General features: G+C 38.0%; 2 protein-coding genes across 2 annotated transcripts in view; one reads left to right on the top strand and one right to left on the bottom strand.

The window, feature by feature from the left end:
• GFM1 (G elongation factor mitochondrial 1) overlaps nt 1-24,958 on the top strand; it is a 42,261-nt gene extending 17,303 nt beyond the window's left edge. Inside the window, exons 11-18 of the mRNA XM_036349412.1 lie at nt 1,916-1,972; nt 5,155-5,292; nt 6,137-6,219; nt 17,503-17,665; nt 19,323-19,467; nt 22,400-22,560; nt 23,533-23,586; nt 23,740-24,958. Coding sequence (XP_036205305.1) covers nt 1,916-1,972; nt 5,155-5,292; nt 6,137-6,219; nt 17,503-17,665; nt 19,323-19,467; nt 22,400-22,560; nt 23,533-23,586; nt 23,740-23,871 — 933 coding nt within the window. The 3' untranslated portion in view covers nt 23,872-24,958. The remainder of the gene's footprint in view (nt 1-1,915; nt 1,973-5,154; nt 5,293-6,136; nt 6,220-17,502; nt 17,666-19,322; nt 19,468-22,399; nt 22,561-23,532; nt 23,587-23,739) is intronic.
• LXN (latexin) lies at nt 6,246-12,984 on the bottom strand. Its single transcript, XM_036349413.1, has 6 exons — nt 12,671-12,984; nt 11,337-11,399; nt 9,815-9,992; nt 9,381-9,517; nt 6,851-6,913; nt 6,246-6,587 (listed from the first exon to the last, which is right to left on the bottom strand). The coding sequence occupies exons 1-6, from the start codon at nt 12,797-12,799 to the stop codon at nt 6,489-6,491; spliced, it is 669 nt and encodes a 222-aa protein (XP_036205306.1). The 5' UTR covers nt 12,800-12,984; the 3' UTR covers nt 6,246-6,488.
• Nucleotides 24,959-25,205: the final 247 nt, after the last annotated feature.

Raw genomic sequence — 25,205 nt, 5'->3', positions numbered from 1 at the left:
GGGTACCTCTCTAATTGCTATCACCATCATCAGGCTGGTCCCCATGGGATGTTCCTTCCTTACTAACTCAGCAGCCAGAGTAGACCCTTCCCTCAAGAATTGTAAGACCAGACTAACATTTAGGCAGGCTTGGGGATCACATAACAGAAGGGCACCAAATGCAACTAGACTGTCTGACTTACTGGTGACAACCTGCTCTGTGGAACTCATAGGTCCCTTTTCATCACTGAGGGACCCTGAAGGGAAGAGCATGCTCTTATTACACGTAGACCCTAGAAAGGCCCTGACCCTGAAAACCTACGTCTGTAAATGGAGAGCAGGGAAAAACTGGAGAAAGAGGCAGGCCACTCCATTCTGGCAACTAACAGAGTTCCTTAAGGGAAAATTACATAGGAGGCACTTTTGGGCAGCTGCAAGATGAAGTGGACAGTTTCCACCCTCCTGACAGGAGCCAGAAAATTATCATATGGGGTAAAAACGGGGGAATAGTCACAGTTACTAGTACATGGATGTTACCTGGTGTGGAAATTACTTAACATGCATGACCAGGTCAGGACAACAACCTGTTCTGGGAACCAGCTCATTGCTTATTAATGTCAGAGTGAACATTAATTACCATCAGATAGTCTCTAAGGGGGGCTTGTGGTCAAGCAATCTCCGTTCTGGCCCAGTTCAGCTCGTGGTCTAGACAGAGGTCACATCATGGAATAGTCTCTCCTCCACACATGCTTAGGCAGTTCTTGACTTTGAATTCCCTCACTTTCCATTTGTGCCCCTTTAGGGAAAGCAGGCTGTGCTACAGTAAGACCCTCTACTGAATTCAGTAAAGAAAGAGTATGAGTAATTAGGGGATAGGTAACTTGCAGTGAACAAATTCACAATGGGTCATTTATGTAAGAACTGGTCCATTTATGTAAGAACAGGCACACACTATAATGTTTCCTAGATCATATAACAGATCCATAATTTTATAATTAGTGTTTTTGCATAAAATATTCTCTAATGTCTGGTTTTAATGTTGATTTAAGACACTACAAAAGTCATAAATATGTACAGGCTGTTCGGGATTGTACATAAGAGGAATGCTTTATGAGTATGATTATAAGGCTTTCTCTCCAGGCTTGTCATGAACAATATGAAGGGACTGGAGGCTGTGGAAAATACTGAGGCTTTGAAGCAAGTAGACCCTGGTTAGAGTCTCACCTCTGCACTATATGACCCACTAGCCTTTAGTCACATTACTTTATGATCTTTCCATGCCTTTAAGATTTTATTTGTATAGTGGAGATAATATCTGCCTCTCAGAGTTGTGGTTGATTAAATGAGGTATCACGTATAAAGAGTCTAGTGCCTTTTCTCTGTTTCTCTTATCAGTGATCATAATAAATTTGATTAAATAACTTAACAGAAGATACCAACAGTAAATGTAGCTGCCAGCTGATAAGAATTCCACATCTCAGCATTTGGATTTATTAAATGATTATGTTAAACTGAAAGTGTCAATAAACTTAAGGGTCTTAAACAGTTAAGTAAATAAATAAATACTTTATTTTTGTTGTTTTGGGAGGGAGGAGATCATATAAGTGGATGCCTTTATTAAAATATTCTGTTAATATATTCATTTATTTAATGCAGACAGACCAAGATATATATTGTCTAGCCTAAAGATATTGAGTGCTTTTGTTCTTTATAAGTAGAACTTTAACATGTTAAGCACCATGTCAGTCATCGGTGACTGACACTATATTTTCCGTCCAAACCTCATCACTCACTGGTGAAATCGGATATTGCGGGCTAAACGGAAAGGAAGACAAAACAGGCTTAGCACTTAACGTGTTAAAGTTAATCCATCCCTGACCCTGACCCATACAGTGCTATATTTGAATTCTTCTCTTTTTTTTAAACAATATTTTAGGAGTCAATTCATGTTCCTGATCCTGTCATTTCAATAGCAATGAAGCCTTCTAACAAGGTAGGACTTTGATTTAACACTCAGTATATCACAATAAAACTTGAGCTCTTTTTCATCTGTCTCCACAATGCACATGGTACCTTGTGGTAACCAGCAATCTTATGGTCTCTATTTCTCGTTTGGTGTGAGGAAGCATGGGACTTGGTTAGAAAGGCTGTAAGGAGGATTCTCTGAAAGACCGAGGGCCTCTGGGGGGACCTTGCTAAAGGTGGCAGCCCCTCCCTTGACTTTTCCAAACAAGTCCGAGCCCCCAGCTATTTTGCTGGAATCTCTATGTTTAGTCTTTAAGACCCGACCTTGTAGAACAGCGGTTCTCAACCTGTGGGTCACAACCCCTTTGGCGTTTGAACGACCCTTTCACAGGGGTCGCCTAAGACCATCCTGCATATCAGATATTTACATTACGATTCATAACAGTAGCAACATTATAGTTATGAAGTAGCAACAGAAATAATTTTATGGTTGGGGGTCACAACATGAGGAACTGTATTTAAAGGGCCAGAAGGTTGAGAACCACTGTTGTAGAAGCATGTGCTTTCTCAAGGATACTTACCCTGCTGATTGTATCTAGAGGTTAATTTTAGTTCAAGCTGTTGTTACAAAAAAAAGCCTAAGGAGGCAGGCAATTGGGCTGTTTTGGTTCCTAAAGTCAAACAAGCCCCTTAGCCTTCTCTTTTACAGAAATGAGTGTCAGAGTAATCTATTCATCCGTCCCTCAGGGTCTGCTGGTCAGCCCCGGCATTGCTATTGAGATCACCTTTTATATAAAATTTACCAGTCAGTCACTAGTAATTACTCCTCAGTATTTTGAAGAAATTAATGGTACTAAAGTGTTCATCAGACTGTGCTTAATAACACTTTACTAAGTAAAGGTATAACATTTGCTCCAGAATGGTAAGTTAACCTCCTAGATTTATAAAGGGATGGGAGAGGGGAAATGGGCATTTGTCCTAAATTGTAGAAAAACCTCACTTTAAAGTACTTTAGAGTACTTTAAAGTACTGCATAGATTAACTGCCTCATGGATTAGAATACATCTCTAAATTTGTGGTAGTTATAAAATAAGTGCCTGATTATAACATGGAGAGCCTGCAAATAAGACTGTTTTTTTTCACTTTCATAACAAGTTTATGATTGGATTTTATGTCATTTAGCTTTTTACAAAGCCAAGATTACTTGAATAAGTTCTGTATTCCCATTACCTTGCCCTTAGAATTAGTCCTGATCTTGAACTGTAATCATTTAGTTCTTAATGAATGATTTTGATATGTCTTGGTTTTGACATTCATAGCAGTCATGTTAATATGGTGTATTGAAATGAACTCATTCATGCATTGAGTGAACATTTATGACCTCTTGTCATCTGGGAAATGTCATTTACAGAACATACTCTGGTTTGTCTTATGGATGCATTAATAGCTTCTACTTATTTTATTTTGAGGAACTTGAGATTTTACAAACCCTTTTCATTGTAGAAAGGAGAATGTTGAGGTGTCAAGAAACATTAAATTACTCCATCTCAGAAATCTGAGGAAAGGCAAGTCTTATAGCTGATACCACAGTTTGTTCTGAGTGCTTTGCTAAATTGTTTGCTTTTCCCTTCAGAATATACAGGGCTAGAAGGTAAAGATGTAATGCTCTTCATTCCTAAATTCAGAGTTTATATAAGACTTTTGTCTTGATAGTTATAATAATGGAGGGAAATCAAATGTATCAATATCCAAAAAGTTGTTTTGGTTTGTTTGGTTGGCTTTTTTGGTGTCTCAGGATTATCTGCTTGCTGGAGTAAATTAAGTTAAATGAAGAAATCACTGCACAAAGCTATGAATCTCAGTAGTGGAGGCAGGGATGATCTAGAAAGTTGAGAGTGCCTGCAGGCGAGTGCAGGGGAAAGGGAAAAGGACTTTGGAGATAGACCAACCCAGGGTTCATTCTCAGCTTTGCCATGTACTGTCTCTGTAGCCTTGAGCAAGTCAGTTGAGTTATCTGTACCTAGTTTCCTCACCTGTAAAATGTGGATAATTCTATCTTGCAGGTTTGTGCTTAGAATTTGAGGTAACACATACAAAATACATGACACACAGCTCCACGCACATGTAATAGCTATTAATGCTGGTGATTCAAAGGTGTGTTAGTTTTCTGTTGCTGCTGTAAAAAATTACCACAAACTTAGTAGCTTAAAACATCACAAATGTATTATTTTATAGTTGTGTAGGTGAGAAATCTGATACAGTTCTTAATGGGCTAAAATCAAGATATTGATTGGCAGGGTTCCTTTCTGCAGGCTCTAGGGGACAATTTATTTCCTTGTTTACTCTGATTGCGGGAAGAATTCAGCTCCTTGTGGTTGCAGGGCTGGGGTTCCCATTCCTTGCTGTCACCTGAGGGCTGTTCCTAGCTCCTAGAGACTGGCCCCCTTCTCCTGTCTTCAGTGCCAGCAACAGTGAAATGAGTCCCTCTTGTGCTTCAGATATTTCCTGCCTTTTTCCCTCTTCACATCTCTTTCACCTACCCTTCTGCATTCCTCTTCCATTTTTTTAAAAGCCGATGTGATTACATTGGGCCCACCCAAATTATTAATATCTGTGACCTCAATCACATCTGCAAAGTCCCCTTTACCATGTAAAGTAGCATTCACGGGTTTGGGAGGGGTTAGGGCATATCCTTAGAGGGCCATTATTCTGCTTACCACATGAGGAGATTACATCTAAGGAGAATAAAGATGCGTGAAACCACATCCAAGCAGATTGTTTTGAAAGTCTCAATGCAGCATTTGCCTTACTGTTGGTCTTAACCGTCCTCTTGAGTCTACAATAGAATCTTAGTAAACATGCCGATTCCTTTGATTATGTAACAGTAACACATATTCTCCTTTCTGCTCTACGGGCAATTTTCCACAAAGGGACAGTTTTTGTCAATATAATAGGAAAGGACACAGAGTTAAGTCTTGGATTCTTGTATCTTGTATGGAAAGAAAATTCTATCAGCTACCAATATCCTCCCTGTTCGCTGTGTGGTGTCCAAGCTCACACATTCAGAGGGTATGGCCTGGGAACTAGATGGTAGAGTATCTTTACTTCTTCACTACATACGTATTTAATTTCATTCAGTAAAGTTCTTTCAACAGTCACATTGCATATCACAATTAGTAAAATATGTAATGACTTTCCTTTTTTTTAAAGAATGATCTGGAGAAATTTTCAAAAGGTATTGGCAGGTTTACAAGAGAAGATCCCACATTTAAAGTCCACTTTGACACCGAGAGCAAAGAGACGATTGTATCTGGAATGGGAGAATTACACCTGGAAATCTATGCTCAGGTAATGAATAGCATGGAAGTTAAATTCACTTTATGTCTGTGCTTTGTTAAGAACAAAAGTCAATAACTCTAATGTCCATAGTAGCGGTTGTTCAAGCTCACTCTTGTTTGTATCCAGATGTGCTTCCTCTACCAAGTATTACAAATTAATTATTTTTGATCTCTAAATCTTTTTATTTGTAAAACATGGCAGACTTCCAGAATCAAGGGCAGGGGACTTGCATTACACCATCCATCCATCCCTAGGTCAAGGTTAGTTCTGTTAAGTATATCCTGGTCCCAGCCTTAGGAAGACAACCTATAGGAAGAAACTTGCTGAGAACGTTGGCCCACCAATTCCCACTCTTCAGAACATTTCTTGTTTGTTTTATTCTCTAAGTCAGTACTTGGAGATCATAATGTAGATAAAAGAATGAATAGATGGGACACGTACTTTCCTAGGAAAGATCTGTATATCTGAATGAAAACAAGATATATGATTTAAGATTAAAAATTCTGGTTATGATCATACCTTTGAAGTTGAGAGAGTACAAAATTCTGACAACAGTTTCATATACTATTCCAGTTAATATGTAATAAGATGAAAAAATGAAGTTTTAGTGGATATATTAAAGATGTATGTGTAAATTAATCAGTCTAAGTTAGAATTCACTTATATAGCAGTTTGTATTTTTTAATATCATGTATCTAATCCTTATATTTAAATGATTTAAGATTAATCATTTGCTTACCTATTGTATTTAAATGAATGCTTCTAATAATTAAGATTCTTAGGATTTTTCTTCTTTCTGTTTATTTTTTAAATTTAAATATACCAAAGAAATTATTTCTCCTGCTATTTTTAGAGGATGGAAAGAGAATATGGCTGCCCTTGTATCACAGGAAAGCCAAAAGTTGCTTTCAGAGAGACCATTACTGCCCCTGTCCCGTAAGTATGCAACACAGTCAAAGCTATTATGAGGCTGGAATTGAAGCTTTTTATTGTGGGATATACATAGTACTATTACTGTTATTAAGACACTTTTACATCATGACACTCTTTATTATGGAAGCTATACAGTTCTGTGCTGTAGCTAAGACATTTACACAGAGTGACGTTAGGGATTTGTTTGGCCCTTCAGCTAGATATCAGTGAAGGTTGACACACACGTCATTAGTAAGCATACTGACACTTCATCCAATGTTGGGGGTCTTCTTTCATTCCAGTTGTGCTTCCTTTGGCAGACGGCTATTATGTTTTACTTTAGTGCCATATTGTGGATGCCAGAGAACTTGCATTTGCCAAGGAATAATCTCCTGCAAATAAAGGAAACTAATGCTAGAATAAAATTCAGAAAACCCTTAAGAAAACAGAGTTGGGTTTATGTCTTGTTAGAAACAAAATAGTCCTCATAAAGAAGAGCACAAAACAAGTTAAATTGCAAGTATACTTCAACTTGGTGCCTATTGAATTTACATGAATTGTGATTTAGAGTCAAAATTAATACAGCATACTGTGGTTATAAAACGTCTCAATTTTCAAAGTGGCATCAAATAAAAGTAAATAAATGGTACTTTACCTGAGATGCAATGTCATGAATTAGAATGGTGTAGTCTAACTCAATGAAGTCATCATTTCTTTGCTATAATAAATTAAAAACCTGGTGTATAAAACAATATCATTGGCAAAACGATATTTTAATTTCAAAAATCATGTTTCATTAGATGCTTATAATACTCCCACTTAAGTAAAAATAAAAATTGAATGTCATAATTTAGCCTGTCAGAAAAACTTTCTCTTACAAATGTTTTTTTCAAACTACAATTTAAAATTATGACTTTTCATTTGTTACTTTACTTTCTGTTTATAGTTTCCTAGTTGTGGTAGCTGCTTAAGAGTATTATAGTCTATAGTTGGTCATTTAAAATGCCTTAATGTTTACATTGTTCAGAAAAGCACAATTGAAGGGATAAACTACTGAAATAAGTGTTTACGTGAAAGGAAACCAATTTTATCATAGAAATACTTTTTAAAAAACTGAAAATAACCCTGGCTGGGTGGTTCAGTTAGTTGGAGTGTTGTCCTGTACACCAAAAGGTTGCAGGTTTGATCCTGGTCAGGGCACACGTGGGAGGCAACTAATCGATGTTTCCCCTCTCACATCAGCGTTTCTCTCTCTTTCCCTTCTTTTCTCTCCAAAATCAAGAAAAACATATCCTCAGGTAAGGATAAAAAAAAAACAACAAAAAAAACCCTGAAAATAGTAACATGTAGTGAGTGTAGTTATCTGAATTTGTAATTAAAGCTTTAATCTGTGCTTATTGCTTTGTGCATATAAAGTATTTATACCATCAGCAACACAAATATTGCATCTACATAGTTAAAACCACAATCACCAGAGGCAGGACTCTTTAGGGCTTACATAATCGATACATTGAAATAAGCCCTGGACTCCAAGCAGCACAAGCTCCTGTAGTACACCCTTTGGTGAACAGTGATTATAAATGTGGCCCCAGGGTCAAATAAAAGCATACAATTCTCTCCTTATGGTATCCTGAAGTAATTCTTTCTTTGAGTATATCAGCAAAGAATGTCCTTTAAAAGATATGGTAAAAATCAGTATTAAGGTTTCTTACATGTTGGGTCTTAATAGGTAAGATATCCTATATAATGAAAAGGTAATATGCAAATCAACTGAATGGCGGAATGACCAGTCACTATGACACACACTGATCACCAGGGGGCAGACGCTCAATGCTGGAGCTGCCCCCTGGTGGTCAGTGCTCTCCCACAGGGGGAACATAGCTCAGCCACAAGTCGGGAGGACAGCTGGTGAGCCCATCGGCCCACCTCCATGGCAGCTGGCAGCGCTTAGGCCCATGGGGAACAGGCACAGGCGGGGCTGAGGAACACACCTCCCCTCTGCACACACCCCCCCACCCCCCCCACCCCTCCCCCGCACGAATGTCATGCACTGGGCCTCTACTAATATATATATAGCCTGAAGCAGGGGTTAAACTCTTGTGTTGAGATTTTCATTAATGCCTTAAAAACTACATTTGGTGAAGGGTCATAGTTTCTTTCATAAAAACTACTAGCCCTGTCTTTGTGCATATTTTACTATTAAGACATGGCTTGAAAAATTATGATTATGTAGCCTCTTTAACCTGGACCAGTTACAGTTATTTGAGGCCACAGTACCCCTATAGGAGTGTTGCAATCAGGACTGAGGTCTACAAAAATGCACTAGAAAAGGGCAGTTTCTTAAAATGTTGTTCTAATATTTATGTTAGGTATCTGACACCACACTCTGAGTACTGTAATAGGGTATCCTGTCCTCTGGTGCCTATAGGTATCTAGTAACTGGTTGCAGAAGCCTTTGGAGTAAAGGTGCTCTAAGTGCTGCTGCAGTATCAACAAGCTAGAAAGTCTGTCCTTTCTGGAGCCGACTGAAACTGTTGTGGTGGTTTCTTTGTACACTGTCTTCTTTCTTTCCATTAGATACCACAAGTTGACTTTTTTTTTCTTTTTAACCCCCTTAATAAAGCTAAAATCAAAGAATTTATTTTTATCTCTTTAAGGTCTAGAAAGAGGCAGTTCAGAATAGTCAGACTTAAAACACAAGGCTAGCAACAAGTAAGATAAGAGGTTGTAAACTATGACTCATTGGGTTATAAAAGAAAATTACATACAGCAAGCTCCACAACCCTAAGATGCTAATATTTTTGGTCTGGCTGATCCCCAGAGAAAACGGCAGCCATGTTTCTAATAGCTCTGGCACTACCATTTCAGTAGAAGAAAACAGCAGAGATAGTTTCAATATTGCATGGCTAGTAATTTGTATACAAAACTTAGGTTGCCAAACGAAATAATCTGTATTAAGCTGAGCACAGAAACTGATGCCAAATTATTTATAACAATACTTCACTCTCTTGAAACTGCAGCTTCACTTTCTCTGGCCTTGACTGTAACTGACCTCTCCTTCAAATTACGTGGTACACTATTTTAAATGCAAAATTATAATGGGGCACTAATGATCTAATAACGAATCAGAGCACTTTCAGTAAACATTAACCCTATTACGAGTGAATTTTATAGACATTACTTACCACTTGCTTGACAGTTTGAATTTTTACCATTTTATACCATGTGTTTTCAGTAGAATTCTGCCATATTATATAACCACAGGCAACCCAGGCTAAATGTCGGATTGGCTTCATTGCTGGAGATATATTTCCAAAACTGTCTGGAGAGGGAAGCATGATAAATGGAATTACTTTATATTTACAGTATTAACCATTTACAAAATCTAAATTCTAAATCATCTCTTAGTTTCCTTCAAATGTGTTTAGAAAATAATTTAATTAGGCCATGGGTCTATAAAGTTTCAAGAGATTCTGTTGTTGAATTAGATTGGTAATGGATATTTTTGCAAAAGTCCATATGTTTCCAACACAGTATTAACATGTAATAATTTTGAGCATAGATCATTGATATTGATCTTAAAGTTCAAAAAATATTTCTCCATGCCATATTTATATACCTGGAATATTTTCTGCTTCTAGTGGTTCCTTCATGGACTTGAGTTTTTGATAAAATGTGTTATCTTCTTCATCGGGGTTCTTTCCAATTTCTCCTTCAAATGTGAAGTTGACTTCTGGTGCAGTATCTTGTCCCATTGGAGGGTAAAGAACTTCAGCTGTGCAGTTCACTATCACTTGCTGTTTGAGACATTTTGCAAAAGATCTTTACATGTAAATCCATTACTATTTTTGTTCTCTGAGATATAATATTTAAATCATTGGCCCCTAACAGTGTTGTTTCAGTCTTGACTTCAGAGTGCCTACTCCAGAGGTAATCTAATTAGGTCTGGCCTAGTAATTTTCTTAGATGTGTCTAAAATACATCTACATGTCGTCTCATTATCTTTTAAATTTGTCTTAAAACTTGGAATATATTTCAGTATTAATGAGATGTCCATTTTCAATGCTAGATTTTAGTCTGACTGTATCCCATTTCCAAACTCTGGTTACTTTTTGTTGTTAATTCTCACCAGGGCATATTTTTCCATTGATTTTTAGAGAATGGAAGGGTAGAGATGGAGAGAGAGAAACATGGATGTGAGAGAGACACATTGATTGGTTGCCTCCCACATGTGGCCCAACTAGCGCCAGGGATCAAGTTTGCAGCTCAGGTCTGTGCCCTTGTCCAGAATAGAACCCAGGATTCTTCAGGCTGATGCTCTATCCACTGAGTCAAACCGGCTAGGGCTCTGGTTACTTTTTAACTCTTTCCATTACTCTTACTCTCTGCTCTTGGAATAACAGTAATTTTCTCAAACTCAGATACAGCAACCTGCATCTAGATATAAAATGAGAAGATTGTAACATTGGTTCTGCTTTGTAAAGATGGTTGTCTAGCAGCTCAGATGCCTTTTAATGGATCTCCTTATGTTAACCTGTATCTCTTCTCTTCTGAATATGCTCAACAAAAGGGCAAGCTTTTTTAAATTTCAAGATGGTTACAGTACAAATTGCAAGTCCTTCCTTTTAAATTTGTCTCATTAATAATTTGAGAAGTATATAAAAATTTCCCTCCCCATTACTGAAAGATTCTCATGTGAACATGACGATATCAGTGGGCCATTATATTGCTCATAAATATCTAAAAACACTTGCTTTCTTTAATTACAAGAAATTAAAAGCAGAATGAGAAAAAGGCAAAGAGGTGATGATTGGAGAGTAATTTATTTCACTTGTTAATATTTGGCATGAGTTCAGATTGCCCTATGAGTACATAACATTTTAAAGGGAATTTATTTGAACTGAAGTATATAGAGTCTACTTTTTAAAAAGCTCAATAGAAATACTTCATGTATCTCAGAATACACAAAAAAAGTAAAAACTGACCCTTGTATGTCATTTTTTTTTTTTCAAGGCAGGGTTTCACAACTTACAAATTTAACAACGTACAAAATACAAATTAATCCTATGATTTGATCAGCTAAGGTGATCTGGATTATTTAGAATGAAATTTTATTTAATAATAAAGGACATTTCACTTACTTTTTGGATAATTTCTTCCACAGAAAACTTAAGGCAATACTTATGTCCTCTTCCTGGAATATCCTAAAATTAAGAAAATGTAGTGAGTTATTATAACAATAACTCAATTCTCTGCATTGTTAGAAGAATCCATTCTTATTTGATTTTGGGGAGAGTGGGTGCCTGACTGGTGGGGGTAAGTAATTAAAGCCTTGGACTGTAAAAGCATATTGCCATGTATATAACATCTAATTTAGCAGGACCCCTGTCAAGTTTATTTTGGATGCAAAAAAAGGGTAGGATGAAACCATATGTAAATAAAATGGGTTCCAATTCACTTTCAGTCAGAGGACTTCAACCTTTGAATAGGAGATCCTAAATCTCTATAGAAGAAATTCTGAAACAGCTTTTAAGTCTAAAGATGGCAAAAAGGATACATCATTGAAAAGATTTTTCACAGAGTCCTATGGGTACTTTATGTCCAAACCGTGTTCAGTGACGGTGAATTCCATTTTGAAGCAGATTACTACAAAGTGATTAGACATGTTAAGTTTTGATTTTACCTGTATATTATTGGGCCTGAAAAATGATACTTTAATAAATTTTATAACAGTAAGACAAATGTTTAGGTATTTCACTTTTGAATCAAGATACAATCGGGCACTTATACCTAATTATGTTATCTAGTGCAGTTAACATCTACTCCGTGTCAGCTCTTAAAGGCTGTTAAACTAATGTCAGTTAAATAATGAAAAATCTCAAACCCATGAGATTTTAGTAAAATGGAAACAAGACTAGTGATTGCTGAGGTCTTATGCATTTAATTTAACCCTTTAGCCAGAGAGAGCAAGCACAGCACTTACGGTTGGTTGTACTAGTGTTTTGGGTGGTTAAAGCGAAGCTTCTCACCACACTGATACTGGTTGTCAGTTTCTCTTGCTCTGTTTCCCCCATCATTTTGGTCAAAGGGCCTAATAAGGATTGGTTGTAAAATGAATCGTTTGCAAGATAGGGGCTTCTGTTGATCCAGATTGTGTAGTAGGTGAGCAATGTCATAGCAGTTTTCAGATTCTTTTGAATGGATCCTACAGGTTTCACTCGTCGTTAGGAAAATGCTGCCTCTCATTGGGAACATTTTCCCCAAATCCTTGTAACAGTGCCCATAAAAATATCGTGTCTCTGCCTTCCCTTGAAAACAAACAGGCCCCAGGCTATCCCGAGAGACTGGAGAGTCGACTATTCCCCAGAAATGTTAACCCCTGTAGACCTGAAGCCAGCAGCCAATCCCAGAACGAAGAGGGAGGGAGGGGACCCTTGGGAGTATTGAGAGCCGGTGTCGGCGCCGCTAGACTCACCTCCATGCTGGCCTGTTTGACTGTCTGCACCAGGAACACCTTGTTGGGGGTCCCTTGCTGGTAGTTGATGCAGTTCTCCACCACCGAGGCCGCCCTCGAGGCTGGGTAGTGGGTCGGGGGGATTTCCATCCTTGCCGAGCGGCAGCTGGGAGAGCACGGGTCTGTAGGTACGAGTGCGCCGCCTTCGCCTCCCAGCCTGCAGCCGGTTGCCGAGGAGGCAGAGGAGTCGGCTGGCCCCGCTGGGCTGGGCGTGGGCGGGCTCGCCTGCTTCTTCCCTCCTTCCTTCCTTCCCTCCTTCCGGTTCAGGAAGCTGCGCCAGGGCGCTGGCTGCGGGACTGGCAGCTCCTGTGCCCCGCCCTGCCCTGCGTGCTTTTACTCTGGGTTTCCGCCGCCTGGAGAGCCCTGCATCTGGCGGGGAGGGCCCCGTGTGGGGAGGGGCTGGGGGATGGTCGGCCGGACGTCACCCTTCGCAGAAGTGCGGGAGGGGCTTTTTGGCCTTAACCTTCATGGAGCCTCTAAATTCCTCTCCGTGGAAAGACAGTTGGGTTGCTTCACTTGCAGGCTGGAGCACAACTTCCTTATGCACCACCCACAGTGTCACACACAGGACAAAGTGCAAAGGAGCTCCCTGCAGTGCACAGATGCCTGTTCCTTCTTAACCCCTCCCATTGTGAGTCCAGGGACAGGCCTGCTCTTACCCAGCTTTTGTGGGGTTGGGCCAGTTCTGCCCAAATCAGGGTATGAGAGACTGCACACTATAGCATTAATTTGGAGGATTATGTAATTTGGATCAGGAGAAGTTTAAAAAATGCATTGGCACCCCTGTCTCCCTTCACTTAGATTCTCAACCTGGGGGTGGAACTACCCTTTCACAGGGGTCACCTAAGACCATCGGAAAGCACATATATAATTACATATTGTTTACAGTAGCAAAGCTACAGTTATGAAGTAGCAACGAAAATAATTTTATGGTTGGGGGTCACCACAAAATGAGGAACTGTATTAAAGGGCCGCGGCATTAGGAAGGTTGAGAATCACTGACTTAGATAAGATTTTGATGTAACACTGCTTCCATCTTCCTCTAGTCACTGAAAATTTAACTTTAAGGATTAAAGCACCCTTAAAGACTGAACTTATACAGAGCCAGGACATTGAAGAAGCTTCTAACAAAAGCAGGGGTTTCTAAATCTCCTTTGTTTAAGCAAGCCCAAACTTTTAGTAGGCAGTGCATTTTCACTCTAGATTTTTTAATTACCTTCTTGGGTCACCTTTAAAGAGGCTATAATTTAGGCTTTTTGGATTTTCTTTAGATCAGAAAGCTAAGGTTTCTTTTCATCAGATGTATGGTCAAACCTGCCCTTTAGCTTGTTGGCTTAGAAATAAAGATTCTTTTGCTCTTTTTCTCAAAAATGGGTTTTTGAAGGGGTATATTTTTGTTTTTGTGTTTTGCTAGGCATATGTTGTGGTGGTATTTTAAAAAAGTGAAGAATGTATTTGTAATGTGTTGTCTTCCTCAAATACCCTTTTCAGTTTACTTATAGTCTTTCTTTGGAATAAATGGATTTTTTTAAAAAAAGGAAGCAGTAAGGCATTTCCATCTTTTTTAGTACTATTAGCCAACAACTGTCAAGCAACTAGAGGACAAAGAGGTTAGCTTCTCCTCAAGACTTTTTCTAAAAAAATTGAAGGTTGTTTTTCTTTTGAGGGGAAAGGGTATGAGTCATTCATCTATCAGCCAACCTCTTAGGGTGAGTGTGTGTGTGTGTGTGTGTGTGTGTGTGTGTGTGTGTGTGTGAATTGTTTGAGTTGTATGCTCCTTTGATAGTGTTTAGGAAAGAGTGATTATCACCTTTTGATGATGCAGAAAGAGCTTTTTCCTGAAAATGAACTTTAAAGTTTCTCAAATAGCTAGTTAACGTCTGTGTTAGATAAGGTCACCATTTGGAAGCTTTATGAATACAATTGCCATCTCTGTAGATCAAGGTTAATAGTAAAGCTTGTGATGTAACCAGCATTTATTAAAAGCACACATCTCAATTTAAGTTTTTTAAAAATATAATTGCATTAAAAAATTAGCTGCCTATTTAAATGTTAAATAAACTACATTAAGAAAATCTCCTTATATAATTTCTATATTTGAGTCCTTGAAATCTTACTAAAGCTTCATGAATGGTTATCAAGAGATCACTATCCTCAAATAACATATGGGTTATCTTAAAAAGAACAAAATTATTATTGGTCTCTGGGATCAGATAAATTAAACTATGATTTTATATAACTATAAACATAAAACTAAGTAAAAACACCTATTGTTTACAACTTTGGTCTGACTATAAAGTCCAAATGAATCTATAAAGTAGAAATAAACAACAAAACCAGCACAATTCTAACTAACATTAATTTTAATGTGAGACGTGATGTTTTGCCAAAACGAAATTGCTTTTTGCAGCACGTCAGTGAGCTGACCACAGGCGCCTGGGTTCTTTAACTCTCAGCATGCCTATGGTCTCCCACCTGTTCTCTATTTGAAGTAGTGTACAGTCTATTTGTGCAGCACCCTCTAACGGCTCTTGAAGTGATTGCATCATTTGCAGATTAAATCACTTTATATTCTTTTTTTATTAGCCTTCTAGAAAAATGTTTGATTAAGAGCATTGGATTTTGCACATGATATAGCTATATCATGTTTGGCAAGTTACGAACCTTCTGTGATCCTTAGGTTTCTCATCTGTAAAATGATGATAAAAACAGTACATCAATTGGTGGTATAGAACAAGTAAGTGCTTGGTACAAACCTGGCACACAGGTGTTTTGTTATTTGACATCCACTTGATTTTAAATTCACACGTGGTCCCTGAAGCTGCATGGGTGACTTGTTTGTGAGTGGGTCTTCTGCAGCAGTTCTGCCATAGAGCTTTGAGCAGTGATGAAAATGTTGTCTTGCTGTCCTGTACAGTAGACATTCTCCACATGTGGCTGTTGCCCACTTGAAATGTGACTACTGTATCTGAGGAGCTGAATTTTACATTTTATTTAATTTCAATTAATCTATCTATCTATCTATCTATCTATATATATATATATATATATATAAAAGCCAAGCGACTGGAACGACCAGAAAGACCCGTCGCTATGACGCGCACTGTGGCAGCCAGCTGGCCCAACTGGAGTCCTGATCAGCGCCCCCAACACTGATGGGGGGTCAGGACCAGCTGGCCAGACCTCACCCGTGAACGAATTCGTGCACCGGGCCTCTAGTTTAAATATAAATATCGGTGGTTATGGATTACCATATAGATAGCACAGATCTAGATTATATTGTGTAGATGTTATATTATTATAAATTGAGAACAAAATGTAAAATGTCTCAAAAACTCAGGCATACCCGAGAATATGTCAGTGGACCACAGTTTTGGAACCTTCAGTAAACCTGTGGTGACTTGGCAGTTGTTTCTCTTCTGCTTTCCTTCTCTTCGTTCTGATGGCTGTTTACATCCCTCCCAGTGATTAACCTTTTAGCATTTTGTTTATCCCAGGCCATCCTGAAGCTCTTGACCACTGGAAGATTATTTAAAGGCATTTCATCAGACACTGTCGGGGCCTCTTTATGAAATCTACTTATTCTAAGCTAGCATCTCCTACCAAAATTGATATTTACATTTTCCAAACCACTCGAAGATATGTATGCAGGAACATGCACTCATTAATGTCCACCACTCTACAGTTACCTTCAGACAATTTTGAAAGGAGCTGATCTCTTCTACCTGATGTCTTGAGGAAGGTTTTATTTTAAAGGAAGAAATGCCTTGTAAACAGTAGATACTCATGAAATGTTTTTTAAATGAAATAGTAGCCTATGTAAATATGCTTAGTATGGCCCTAGCCGGTTTGGCTCAGTGCATATGCTTAGTATGTGTGTAAACTGCTCACTTTGTTCTATTTATATTGCTCTTAGTGATTCAAAGTAGACACCAACCTGGGTTTATATATGTGTCTCTTTGAATGACTTATGTTTAGTCGTTATCTTTTTGCTATTAATCTTTTTGGGGTGTTATTTCACCTAAAACTCCCTTCTCTTGTATTGCATCAGTCCATAATGTCCAAGTAATAAAACCAGATAGGAACTATCTGAATAAATTAACTGCTGAGCTTCCATTTTCAAATAACTGTCCTTGGTTGTAGAGGTTTAAGGAGAGAATACTATCCTAGGAAAGGGAGGCATTCCAAAGAAATGGGTAAGCTTTTCAGAATGTCGGTTCCTAGAACAAGAACCTTAGACTGACTGACTTAATTATTTTCTTTTTTTAATCCTCACTGGAGGATTTTTCCCATTGAATTTTTTAAAGAGAGTAAGGGGGGCGGGGGGGGGGGGGAGGGAGAGAAATATCGATGTGAGAGAGACACATCGATTGGTGGCCTCCCACATGTACCCCAACCAGGGCTGGGGATGGGAATCAAACTCTTTGGTCTGCAGGCCAACCAGAGCTCTAACCACTGAGAACAACCAGCCAGAGCCTGACTTATTATTTTAATTACTTGACTTTTACTTTTCTACTTGGGGAATAAATTCAGAATTGGTGGAATTTAGGCCATGGGTTATTTTGGTGGTATATCCCATCCTCACTTCTTAAGTAAAAACAGAAAGGAAAGGATCCTTTTTCAAATAAATTCTACAATAAAATTTTATAGCAAGGCCATCATATTCAAAGAAAAAAGTAAAAATAATGAAATGTGGTTTTTCATTTAAATCGGTAGGAATGATTTAATTTGTAAGTACATATGGTAAATCAAATGCTATGTTGATTTTTTTTTTTCTCCTAAATCTCTTTTAGGTTTGAGTTTACACATAAAAAGCAATCGGGTGGTGCAGGCCAGTTTGGAAAAGTGATAGGTGTCCTGGAGCCTCTGGAGCCAGAGAACTACACTAAGTTGGAGTTTTCAGATGAAACATTTGGGTCAAATGTTCCCAAACAGTTTGTGCCTGCTGTAGAAAAGGTGAAAACAAAACAAAAACACATGAAAATAAAAAGCATGAGTTTATTAGGTACCAACTCACATTTCTCTCACATTGTCTTCCCTCGTTCATTTTAAAGTACTGCTTCTTTATCTAATTGCTAAGCTTTCTATCCAATTTAGAATCTTCCATTCATTAAGTTCAAGAGCTATAAATGTATGTATAACAATGAAGGGAAATCATTTTGTTTCTTAATCATCATTATTTCTCTTGTTGAGTTGATAAAGTTATATACAGTGGGGCTTTGACTTACTGAGTTTAATTCGTTCTGAGACTGAGCTCGTTAAGAAGCTCGTTAACTCAAATTACTCTGTCAACTCAATGCAAAAAATCGGCCTAGAGACAGCTGGTATCTCAAAAAACTCGTTAGTTGGGACACTCGGAAGTCAAGGCCCCACTGTATTTCTCTTGATAAATTGAAACTACTCCATTGATTGTAATCAGTGATTGAAATTTGCAGTAGTCATTAGGGGTTTATGAAGATTTTAGGCGACTTTGTAGAATGAGCTTTAAGATTCCCAACACCTGGGTGCTGCTGTTAAATCTGCTCTAGTTACTGTGCTCTGGTAAATCACAGTGTTCAGAGACAGTTTCTTTATCTGTCAAGTGAGAGTGAAATACTTAAACTTGAACCCCTCCCAAAACTGAGGATCAGATAAGACTGTGACATTTCTTTGCCAGTGTGAAGTGCTCTGCACATGTAAGTGGTTTGTGTTTTGTTTGCTTTCTAGGTCACTGGCTTTAAGACAGCTGTAAACTTTTAACAACTATCTGTTCGTATAGATTGAGGTTTTTCGTTGTTTTTTTTTTAACCTTGTAACTTATATATCTTTATTAACAGATTATAATTTTGGTATCAGTGGTGATAGCATTTTTTGTGATTGGCATATTTTATTCATTATACTTTGTTTCAAGACAATATTTTGTCATTCACACACTTTTTGAATTATCTTCTATTCCTCAAGATTAATGTAGATGAATGAGAGCTAGATTGTTTTTTAACATACAGAGTTTACAGTTTTTAAATATCAGAGAAATATATTGTAGTATATGTGCAGTCATGTGATTGTTTTGCCAAGAAAAACTAACTTGAATTGTAGGCGCTCTACATGTATATTTTAAGGGGTTGGGTGAAAAAGAACTGAACATATCAGTTGTACTCTTTAAATATGTGTAGTTTATTGTATGTCATTTATACCTCAAGGTATTTTTTTAAAAAAGAAGAATTGCAGCTGTTAAATAAATGCCACTTTTGGAGGGGGTTTCTTTTGGGGAGTTCCTTTGATTTGCCTTTCATCTGTTTCCTCCATGTAAAATTAAGATCATGCTGTCTCTATTGTGGGTTATGAGAGTTATATAATTCCTGAAAAGGTTTTGAAAAAGTGATTGTTATCACCCTCAGCATCACTTTCAAACCAACTAACACCTTTAACTAATACCCTTTTCCAAGAGATTATTCATCTAGATGCCAAAATAATTAAGTAGGCTGTTCAACTTTTAAAACTTTTTAAATGAGGCATGAAATATAGCATATATAAAAATGTTAAGCTTCTGAATACTAAAATGTTTGGGGGCTCTTGGTAATGCATCTGCAAGGGAAATCCACTCACTCCAGAAGTGGTGTTCATTCATTAACAGGGGTTTTTGGATGCCTGCGAGAAGGGCCCTCTGTCTGGTCACAAACTCTCTGGGCTCCGGTTTGTCCTGCAAGATGGAGCGCATCACATGGTTGATTCCAATGAAATCTCTTTCATCCGCGCAGGAGAAGGGGCGCTTAAACAAGGTATGCTGTGTCCTAGCACACGCCGCATCACTCACTGTTTTTGCTTGCTGGTTTGGTCTTCCCTCTCCAGGGCACTGGGTGGCACACCAGAGAACCTGGCTAGTCCTGAGCAAATATTCATAGAACAAAAGTGAGGATAGAGTCCTATATAAAATTAAAAGCCTACTTTGTTCTCCTAAATTACCTGTTAATTTTTATATGTTTAAAATCACAATCTATATGTTGTTTTTCATAAAAAGATAGAAATATTCAGATTTCTAAGAAATATTTTAAAGACACATTAACTACAGTCATAATATTTCTTTGTGATTTAGTCAGATATGGGGAACTCCATAAATTTATAAATAATTTTTTCTTGTAGGACATTGAAGGCTTTTAGACATTTTGAGGATGGCACCGTATTTTGAAAGAATTCAGTAAACCTTATTCACAGTGCAGACTTCTTGCTAAACTGCTAAAATTGCCAGCCTTTCTCGCACAGAATAATATACATATTAAAACGCATATGAACACCCCTAAGCAATTGCAAACATATCTGATTCATTGTTTTTAAGAGGGAAAAGCAAATGACAACACAGCAGTTTGGCTTCAGGGTTATTTAACGAAGAAATTTCAAAGTTGTGTCCTGAAATCAGGTGGGGGGCAATGGTTGGAAAAGGTTGCTCATATCTTGACTAGGTTGCTAATCTCTTATTTTACTGAAACTAATGGAAGATATTAGTAATTTGTGTTTTTGTTTCTCAGTTGTGAAAGAGAGAGAATCTTCCCATTGTCTTTATGCCAGCTGTCTATTAAAATTGCAGTTGAAATCTGTGATCTAGAAATCCTGTCAATCTGAAGATTATGTTAAACTAGAGGCCTGGTGTGTGCACCAGTGGGGTCCTTCGGCTTGGCCTGCGGGATCGGGCTGAAACTGGCTCTCTGACATCCCCCGAGGGGCCCTGGATTGCGAGAGGGTGCAGGCCAGGCTGAGGGACGCCACCAGTGCACGATCAGGGCCGGGGAGGGACTCGGGAGGTTGGCCAGCTGGGGAGGGACCATGGGAGGGCTCCAGGTCGTGTTCGGCCCGCCTCGCTCAGTCCCAATCGGCTGGACCCCAGCAGCAAGCTAACCTACCAGTCGGAGCGTCTGCCCCCTGGTGGTCAGTGCATGTCATAGTGACAGGTCGACTGTCTGCCCTCTGGTGTTCAGTGCACGTCATAGCGAGCGGTTGAGTGGCCTTAGCATATCATTAGCATATTACACTTTGATTGGTTGAACAGACAACTGGACACTTAGCATATTAGGCTTTTATTATATAGGCCAGGAAAAGGGAAATAAAGTTACAAAGAAAATAAGACTTTTTTAGCCATGGTTGAGATTAAAACACCTGCCTCTTCACTTTAATCTTAAGCTGATAGCTTAGTTGGATTAACTTAATATTCTTTTCAGCTTTATTGGAGAACTAGAGGCCCGATACACAAAAATTCATGCACTGGGGGGGAGGGGGGCTTAGCCTGGCTTGCCCCCTCTCACAGTCCAGGAGCCCTCAGGGAATGTCCTACTGACAGCTTAGGAGCGGGCCTAAGCCGCAGTCTGGTCTCCCTCTGCAGGAGGCGACAGAGCTGATCAGGGGAAGTCACCACCCCCATCACCTTGCTGATGCTGCTGCTGCCGGTGGCAGCGGCTCCAAGGCCTGAGCACCTGGCCTCGCAGCCGCTGGGGCTCACACTGCCTGAGCCCATGGCTGCCGTGAGCCCCAGGCCTAGAGCCGCTGTGGCTTTGTCTGATGGATGTCCAGATGGACGTCCGGAAGACATCTGCCCTAATTAGCATATTACCCTTTTATTAGTATAGATAATTGACAAAATTGTAAGATATTTAAAGTGTGTAACGTGATGATTTGGTAAATGTATGCCTTGTGATACTTTTTAAAAGTACAGTTAAACCAAATTAGAAGTCACCAATAGTTCTATGCTGGTTCTCAACTGGAAATTGGTAGCTTTCCTGGAGATAGAGGTTAGAGGTTACATAAAGCAAGAGAATTGGTATGGTTATCAATTAGCAAAGCCTCGTCTTTTTTAATTGTTCCTATTTGAAATATAGATATAGATGTATATGCCTATAATATACACATATACATCCATGAGAAAAGCCTGTATATCTGTGAATATTAACTAAAAGTTGAATATGTACTATTTAATTTTTAATTATTTAAGTGTATAGATATGATTAAGTATGGATATGCAAAGGAAAAGCACTAGATGATAATTGAATTGAGAAGTTTTTTGGGGGGGGCGTTATTGTTGTTTGCCAGGTAATAGGCAGGGTGTTAACGTGAAAAGTGAATTACTTTGCTGTTTCTTCATCTAATTCTTATTTCTCCATGAAAGACAGAAATATAAAGGGTAAAATAAAGTTTTTGCCAAGCTCAGTAAGAAAATCAGCTTTTAAGCATATATCTCCATTGAATGCCATCTGAGAGTTTTAGGGTGAACATTTTGGGTAACCAAACTTCTCAATTCAATTATCATCTATTGCTTACCAACAAGAAAGAATTGGCTTACCTTGGTCAAAGACTTAACAGTTAGTGTCTTTACTCCTGCAGATTTTCAGAGAGAATAAGTAACTCTCAACTGCATGATTGGAATGGTAAAGGACTTTAGTATGGTTTTAAGACCCCTTTTTTATATTATCCTCTGTAGCTTAATGATTTTTAAGGTCAAAAATACAGTAATGAAATACTAAAACTTAGCTTTGTCTTATTGAAATTTCCATTTAGAAGAGTGACTGTTACTGATATCAGAAAAATGAGACCAGATTAAATATTTTAACCTTGTCATTTTTGTGGGTACCTTTGGGAGAGTACCTTCTATCTCCCTTTTTGTATATCTGATGGAAAATTGTTCCAGTTTGTTTAAATATTAATAAACTATTTTTTTTTTAAATCTAGCCTTAGCAAATGCAACATTATGTATTCTTGAACCCATTATGTCTGTGGAAGTTGTGGCCCCGAATGAATTTCAGGGAACAGTGATTGCAGGAATTAACCGGCGCCATGGGGTAATCACCGGACAAGACGGAGTTGAGGACTATTTCACACTGTATGCAGATGTAAGTACTGTTGGTCACTGCCAGTCTTGCTTTTATTAACTACAGCAGGAAATTAGAGTTAGCATTTGTTTTGGGAAATTGTAGAACGAATTGACACATTTCCCTGGCTATTTGAGTGTTGAATTTGCGGCTTTTATATATATATGGCAATTTCTATAATTTGCTGTTAGAGCCATTCTTAAGTGCAAAAGCTGAAAATATAGTTCTTTTCTTAGATATTTAATTATCTTTCTCATTATAGCTTTATTTGCAAAGGTGCTTTATTTATGTTCTAATTTGTTGGGCTAATATTTAATTTCCTTTCTTGACTTAAATCTCCTGGGAGAAAGTCTTTTATCACATTCCATAAGGCTTCCTAGAAGACAGTGCGGTCAGCATGTCATCAAGGTGTCCCAAGGAAAGTTGTTTGAACAAATTCACACGAGAAACACTTCTGAGTGCTGAGCTGGCCAGAGAGTGGAGTGGGGATGGGGGAAGGCTGTCCGTGATGGCCACTGTATGCAACCGAAACATTTGGTCTCTAGTTGTGACTGTCAAATGAAATTATATTCAAATAGGATTTCTACTTGGAGTAAAACAAAAATAAGTTTCTCTTTGGCTAAAGTTCTTTTAAAATAAGAGTTGTTAGTAGAAACCTAAGTCTAAAGCAGTGGTCAGCAAACCGCGGCTCACGAGCCACACGTGGCTCTTTGGCCCCTTGAGTGTGGCTCTTCCACAAAATACCACGTTTTTAGCAAAGGCCAGCTTAGGAGTACCCTAATTAGGTTAATAACAATGTACCTACCTATATAGTTTAAGTTTAAGAAATTTGGCTCTCAAAAGAAATTTCAGTCGTTGTACTGTTGATACTTGGCTCTGTTGACTAATGAGTTTGCCGACCACTGGTCTAAAGGAATTAAATGGCTATTCTCTGTTTTTTTCTCAAATATTTTCAATAAGCAGTGCTAAAATATCTACTGTGTTTGTTTCTAGGTCCCTCTAAATGATATGTTTGGTTATTCCACTGAGCTTAGGTCATGTACAGAGGTAAGCAAGTGTTTTAAGTTTTACTTTAGTGCCCTTTAAGAGACTACTCTACAAAAGGATGGAATTTGTGAAATCTTGTCTGCATGACTTTACCTGATAGTTATAAAAAGTTTTCTTAAATCTCTGTTATTTTTTTTTTTTTTTAACTCCCAGGGGAAGGGAGAGTACACAATGGAGTACTGCAGATACCAGCCATGTTTACCAGCCACACAAGAGGACCTCATTAATAAGTATTTGGAAGCTACAGGTCAACTTCCTATAAAAAAAGGAAAAGCAAAGAACTAACTTTCTCATTTACATTGGCTAACTTTAACTGAATCTGTAGGGCTTGGATATTTAAATGCTCCCAGTGGAATGAATCCAGGCAGAAACAAGAAATTTTAGAAGCCCTTTCTATTATATTCAGGAGCTCCTATCATATCAAAGTTAATTCTGTGTACCAGGTATATCTCAACTCTATTGAATGGTTTTTATAGTTCACTGAAAAAAAACTGAAATAAAATATGATTATTACTGTTATATATTTTATATTTATTTTAAGCGGGAAGAGATATATCAGTTACTCGTCTAGGCTTAGGATGTATGTAACCTTCCTTTTCAAATTTTTATCATAAGAATTTTTAACAAAGAAAAACTGAAAGAACAACCATATACCTTCTATCTAGTTTCAACAGTGAGCAATTTTGTTAACAATTTGTTAATCTGATTATTTGTTTTGCAATATTTGTTTTATCTTTTTGTTGTCTATATGTCTCATACTTTTATATTTTTAATTTTTAAAAAATTATTTTTTTGCTAAACACTTGAAAGTGAATTGCACATATCATGATACTTCTTGGAATGTCATCTTTAACAGGCAGGCTTTTTTATTTAAGAGTAGGTTCCATATGGTCTTAATAGAGTACATTTTTCAGATTCTTCATTGGTATATTAAAATGCCTGCTAAATTTCCAGCTGTTTTATGTAGAGCTGATTGTTTTCATCTGCAAATGTGTAGCTGCCTTCTTTTAGGAGTGTTGATGTTTCTTTCTTGTGGACCTATGAGGTAAAAAACAGGCCCTTGCACATGTAGTTCTCACTTATGTTCATCTGAAGGTTTCTGCAGCTCTAAATAATGAAATACACGTTTCAGAGTTCCTGCCTAATCAGTTCATTCACCTACTGAGTGCTAGTTGAATTTGGAATTTGTCATATTATACTCATTGAGATCATGAAAGAACAAATGTTAAGCTTTTGTTTTTGAAATAAGTTGGACTTCCCTGGCAATTCTACCATATTGTTCAGAATCGCTTCATCCCGAAATCATATGATGTAACAGACATATCCAAATTATTTTCCTTAGTGAATAATAGAAATAAAATGTTTAAATTCCTTTGTGGTTTTTTTTGTCTGTTTTTTTTAAAAAAAAAAATATATATATATATATATATATATTTTTTATTGATTAAGATATTACATATGTGTCCTTATCCCCACGTTACCCCCTACCCCCCCTGCTCATGCCCTCACACCCCCCCCCCCCCCCGTTGTCCGTGTCCATTGGTTAGGCCTATATGCTTGCATATAAGTCCTTTGGTTGATCTTTCCCCCTTACCCCCACCCTCCCCTACCTTCCCTCC

Source organism: Myotis myotis, unplaced genomic scaffold, assembly GCF_014108235.1.
Source record: "Myotis myotis isolate mMyoMyo1 unplaced genomic scaffold, mMyoMyo1.p scaffold_m19_p_2, whole genome shotgun sequence".
NCBI lineage: Eukaryota > Metazoa > Chordata > Mammalia > Chiroptera > Vespertilionidae > Myotis > Myotis myotis.
The sequence above is the reverse complement of the archived record's forward strand: the minus strand, read 5'-3'. Positions and strand labels throughout refer to the sequence as shown.

Excerpts from the sequence above, each read along its gene's own strand:
- LXN (XM_036349413.1), bottom strand. The coding sequence starts at position 12,799 with ATGGAAATCCCCCCGACCCACTACCCAGCCTCGAGGGCGGCCTCGGTG. Across the intron at positions 6,914-9,380 it reads TTCAAACTGTCAAGCAAGTG|CAAAGAAATGATGACTTCAT; the intron begins GTAAGTAATGTC and ends AATTTATTATAG. Across the intron at positions 6,588-6,850 it reads TTCATGACATTGCATCTCAG|GAGATTATTCCTTGGCAAAT; the intron begins GTAAAGTACCAT and ends CTTTATTTGCAG.